This window comes from Microplitis demolitor, chromosome 10 (genome assembly GCF_026212275.2).
Source record: "Microplitis demolitor isolate Queensland-Clemson2020A chromosome 10, iyMicDemo2.1a, whole genome shotgun sequence".
In the NCBI taxonomy this organism is placed as follows: Eukaryota; Metazoa; Arthropoda; class Insecta; order Hymenoptera; family Braconidae; genus Microplitis; species Microplitis demolitor.
In genome coordinates this window covers 9,966,188-9,971,254 of record NC_068554.1, presented here as the reverse complement: position 1 = coordinate 9,971,254, position 5,067 = coordinate 9,966,188, and the positions used below count along the sequence as shown (strand labels likewise).

Here is a 5,067-nt window from a genome sequence, read left to right as displayed (position 1 = left end):
CTCTATTCGTGTAGTGCACACCATACAGCGTCCCCGGAACGCCAGGCGCGCACGTCCATGTGGGCCGTAACACTTCACTCCATCCACGAAGTGTAAACACTCGTCACAAAAGGGTTTTATCTCCCGAGGGAAGTTCTCACATTTGCGAGCAGGATGTCCCTGTTGGCCGCACCGCACACATCCTGGAGGTTGTCGCGCTGGCATTTAGGCCAGTCGGCGCCATTCCTCAAGCCTTTTATTGAATAGCCCGACGATCCTAGCCTTCCACGTTGGCGTGCCCCATTTCAGCCCCAATATCCATATCTTCCCCGGCTCGTGTAAGTGGTAGGTATCCACGGCCAGATTTGGGTTCTGGATCCACTCGTGGTACAGCATTCCTATAGAGACGTATTAACAATGACATTGATTCCTTTGGGGTAATAATACAGTGCAGAACAGTCTAGCGACAGTAGTAATTGTAGATAGCAGTAGAACAGTAATAGTCAGCGACAGAATGGTAGTAGACAGTAATAGAGATAGATAGTACTCATAGACAAGCATAGGTAGATCAAGTAGTAGTAATAGATAAAGCATTTATCCATGCGATTGCGTCAGCTTGCCTCTGACGGACATTTTCAGCTCGCTTAACTAATTTTAAAAATTTAACATGGCTACGACCAATATATTTGCCCTCGGGGGTCTCCATTTCAACGATAACTGGAGTTACCACTTTCGAGATGACAAATGGGCCCGCATAGCGTGGTGCTAGCTTACCCACAACCTGCTCACTCTTTTTCGACAAGACGTGAGTAGGTTTATATACCTGATCACCTACTTCAAACAAAATATTACGTCTTTTATCGTTATAATAAGCCGCATATCGTTCAGAGGATCGTCGAATACGTTGATTGACGATATCACGTAATTCTACCATACGATCCATCCGTTGAATCCAACCACTGCGGTCCGCATGATCATCGACCACAATATTATTATCATCAGTAGTTCGATGATTACGAATTGGGCAGGGATCACGGCCCAAATTCAAATAGGCGGGACTCACACCGAGTGACTCATGTACTGCAGTATTATACGCGAACTGGAATGCATGAATATTTAAATCCCAGTCACGGTGATCATCACCCAAGTAACTCATGATCATGGTTTTTAAATTACGGTTGACCCTTTCAACCGGGTTAGCTTGGGCATGATACGGTGGTGTGGTAGTATGCTGGATACCACACTCTTGAATGAGATCAACGACATCTCGATTCAAATATTCACTGCCATTATCGGTCCAAAATACGCGTGGAACGCCCTAACAATTAATTACGAACTGTAGAAAACTTTTAGCAACAGTTTTCCCGTTTGCAGCTCGAACTGGAACGCACTCGATCCACCGCATGTATAAGTCTTCAAACACGAGTAAATACGAATAACCCGCACGAGAACGCGTAAACGACATCGTATCCGCTGCTACGACTTCCCAAGGCTCACTGGGTATCTTTGGGGTCATTAAACCAATTGGTTTGCGCTGAATTGGCTTTGACTCAAGACATCGTTCACAACTGTTGACATATCGCTGTATATCTCGAAACATTCCGGGCCAATAATACCTCAATATCGCCCGAGCGTATGTCTTCTGGACACCCAGGTGACCAGATTGCGGATGATCGTGGACTTCCTGGAGTAAACGCTCTCGTTGGTCAGCTGGTACGACTAACTTCCAGTCGTTATCTTCTTCACCGAGGATCTGTCTCATCGAGTCAGGCCGACGTCGATACAGTCTACCATTCTCGTAATGGTAGTCGGGTAATGCCTCTGGATCAGAAGTCAACAAACGACATTTTTCCTTATACCATTCGTCATTTCCAGCTTCACCCAGGGCATTGACATGACTCTCGGTAGGCTCTTGGTCCTCGTAGATACGCGAGAGGGCATCCGGGGCCTCATTTTCCGCCCCTTTTCGATACTCGATTTTCATATCGTACTCGGAGAGCTCCATAGCCCACCGGGCTAATTTTCCCGTCGGATCCCGAGCGTTCATAAGCCATCGGAGACTGGCATGGTCAGTCACGACTGTAAATTTGAAACCTTCCAACTAATGTCTAAATTTACGCACGGCCCAAACTACCGCAAGACATTCGTTTTCAGTCGTATTGTAATTTGCTTCAGCACTGTTCAGTGCCTTACTCGCACACGCAATTAGATACTCACGATCGCCGTTACGTTGAACTAAGACTGCACCGAGCCCACACTGACTAGCATCCGTGTATAATGTGAACGGTAGCGTGTATTCAGGCGTTGACAAGACTGGGGCTTCCGCGAGTGCTTTCTTAAGGGACTGGAAAGACTCTTCCTCAGCCTCAGTCCGTCTCCAGGGTACATCTTTGCGAGTCAAACGATACAGTGGACTGGCTACACACGCGACGTTTTTCAAATGGCGATGATACCAGTTTATCATACCATTGAAACGACGTATCTGTTTGACGTTTTCCGGCCGCGGGTAATTCAATATCGGCTCAGTTTTCTCAGGGTCTGGCCTGAGTCCCTCTTTATCCAGTAAAAAGCCCAAAAATCGTACCTGTTGCTGGCAAAATTTACTTTTGTCGAAGTTCAAAGTAAACCCAGCGCCTCGTAACCGACTCAACACGACTTCTAACATCTCCAGATGTTTCTTGAAAGTCGGGGTTACGATGATTATATCATCCAGGTACGCGAATACAAACGGAGATAAATCAGGTGAATTATTTTATCCATTACACGCTGAAAACTCGCCGGGGCATTACATAATCCCATAGGCATACGTTTGTATTGAAAAAGACCGCGACCGTGTCACGTAACGATTAAAATTATTTGATTTTATTTAGTTTTAAGCTAATTATTTTAATTATAAATTTGAATTTGAATCGTTGCGCGGGCATTCCGCCATTTCGCCGATGAGACGGCAGTCCGTACACGGTGCTCGCGCATGCGCGAAGGGTATGAGAGAGCACATGTGTGATTTAATTTATTTTTATTTTTATAATTTATGATTTAAGCACAATCGCGTGACTTTTGTTTGTTTTAATTATGTATTTATAATTTTGAATTAATTGGGATGCATAATCCAGCATTATATTATGCCCCAAAAATTGAGAACACATTACTTTGTTTAAACTTGTCATCCCACTGATGACGTGAATTGATGTTTATTATTGGGGTTACTATTATTAGGTGTACAAAAAAGTTCTACCCGTTTTTTGTCAAAAAAAAATATATTTAAAAATTTTAAATAAAATACATATTTTAATCAAAATAACCACCATCAGCATCTACTACCCTTTGCCAACGCTCAGGCAACTGATGGATCCCACGGCGATAAAAGGCTTGATCTTTTGTCGAAATGAAATCATCTATTGTTTTTTGCATTTCGTTTTCATTTTGTAAGTGTTTGTCAGCCAAGTAATTTTGCAATGAACGGAATAGGTGAAAATCACACGGTGCAAGGTCTGGTGAATACGCCGGGTGCGGTAAAACTTCCCACTGTAAATCATTTATAGTGTGGTGGACGATTGAACTTCTATGAGGCCTGGCGTTATCATGCTGCAGTATCACTGGTCGAGGTTTTTGTCCCGCAAATCGTCTTTTACTGTTGATTTCATCTGCTAATTTTTTTAATTGACAACTGTAGCGTTCTCCAGTAACGGTTTCTCCTGGTTTGAGTAACTCATAATATAGCACGCCCCACTCATCCCACCAAATACAAAGCAATATTTTTTTCCCAAAAACATTACGTTTTGGTGTTGATGTCGTTGGTTGTCCTGGGTCTACCCAATGTTTTCGACGTTTAGGATTCTCATAGTAAACCCACTTTTCGTCCCCTGTTACAAGTTTCCACAAAAAACTTTTTTTTTATGTCGTGAAAGCAACGACAGGCAGGTGTCAACTCGTCTCTCTCGTTGTTCTGGAGTTAATTCATGAGGTACCCATTTTCCTTCTTTTTGAATCTTCCCTAAAGCATGTAATCTTTCAGAAATAGCTTGTTGAGTAACGTTTAACTTTTTCGCAAGTTCTTGTTGTGTTTGTGCAGAATCTTGATTCAGTAATTCTTCCAATTTCTCGTCACTGATTGTTGAAGGTCTTCCAGAGCGTGGTTTATCATTTAAATTAAAATCTCCGTTTGTGAATTTCCGAAACCATCTTCGACAAGTACTGTCATCAATAACACTGTCACCATAAGTTGCACAGATTATTCTTTGAGCTTCAGCAGCACTTTTTCCTTGATGAAATTCATATAAAAGACAATGGCGGATATGCTCATTACTTACTTCCATTTTTAACTTAATAAAAAAATATATATATCGAAGATTAATATATTAAAAGTTTGATGAATTTAAAGAGTACGAACAGCTGTGCATGTACATATACGTATTCATAGCTAACCTATAAATAGCTGTTAGATAACTCCATCTTTGAAAAACGGGTAGAACTTTTTTGTACACCTAATATTTAATTCATTATCCGATGTGAAGGATATAGAGTAATAGTTCATATATTTAATTAATTAATTATGTACCATTCAGTTGTCTGTGGATTTATGGTTTATATTTTATATTTATATTTTTAATTTGAGTAAGGCCCAGGGCTGACAAATGTAATTATAATAAAAATTAAGGGGACAGTAGTGTCATGTGTGCGACGACCAACAGGTGGAGGTTGAGACAATGAAGTTACAAAGATACGGACAAGCATTGTGGACGGACGTGCTTATTTGGCTGATTAGAAAAATTGTGTTTTTTATTGTTAAAAATAAATAATTTCACTGGGTGAATTAATTGATAGTAGTATTTCATCATTAAAAAGTTTATTGTTATTTTGCTGATTTGCTGTTTTGAGTAAGTACTTTGTATTTATTTCGCTGGATAAAATAGTTTCACGTGCTAGCCTCCCCCGGTAGTTGTTGGTCGCCGCGGTGAATTATTTATCTATCTTTATTGATTATTCATCGAATGATACAGGATAGAATTATTATTAATTATCATTAAATATTATTTGATAGGTTGGTGAAAATTTTTGGTAATTAAATATATATTCATATTAAAAGCG

The 5,067-nt window shown here is 40.8% G+C and overlaps 1 protein-coding gene across 1 annotated transcript; it reads right to left on the bottom strand.

The window, feature by feature from the left end:
- Positions 1 to 547: 547 nt before the first annotated feature.
- Positions 548 to 1,141, bottom strand: LOC106694033 (uncharacterized). Its single transcript, XM_014443999.1, has one exon. It carries the CDS (start codon positions 1,139 to 1,141, stop codon positions 548 to 550), a length of 594 nt encoding a protein of 197 aa, XP_014299485.1.
- Between the last annotated feature and the right edge of the window lie 3,926 nt (positions 1,142 to 5,067).

What these genes read in the sequence shown, in the direction of transcription:
- LOC106694033 (XM_014443999.1), bottom strand. Translation starts at nt 1,141, where the DNA reads ATGATCATGAGTTACTTGGGTGATGATCACCGTGACTGGGATTTAAAT.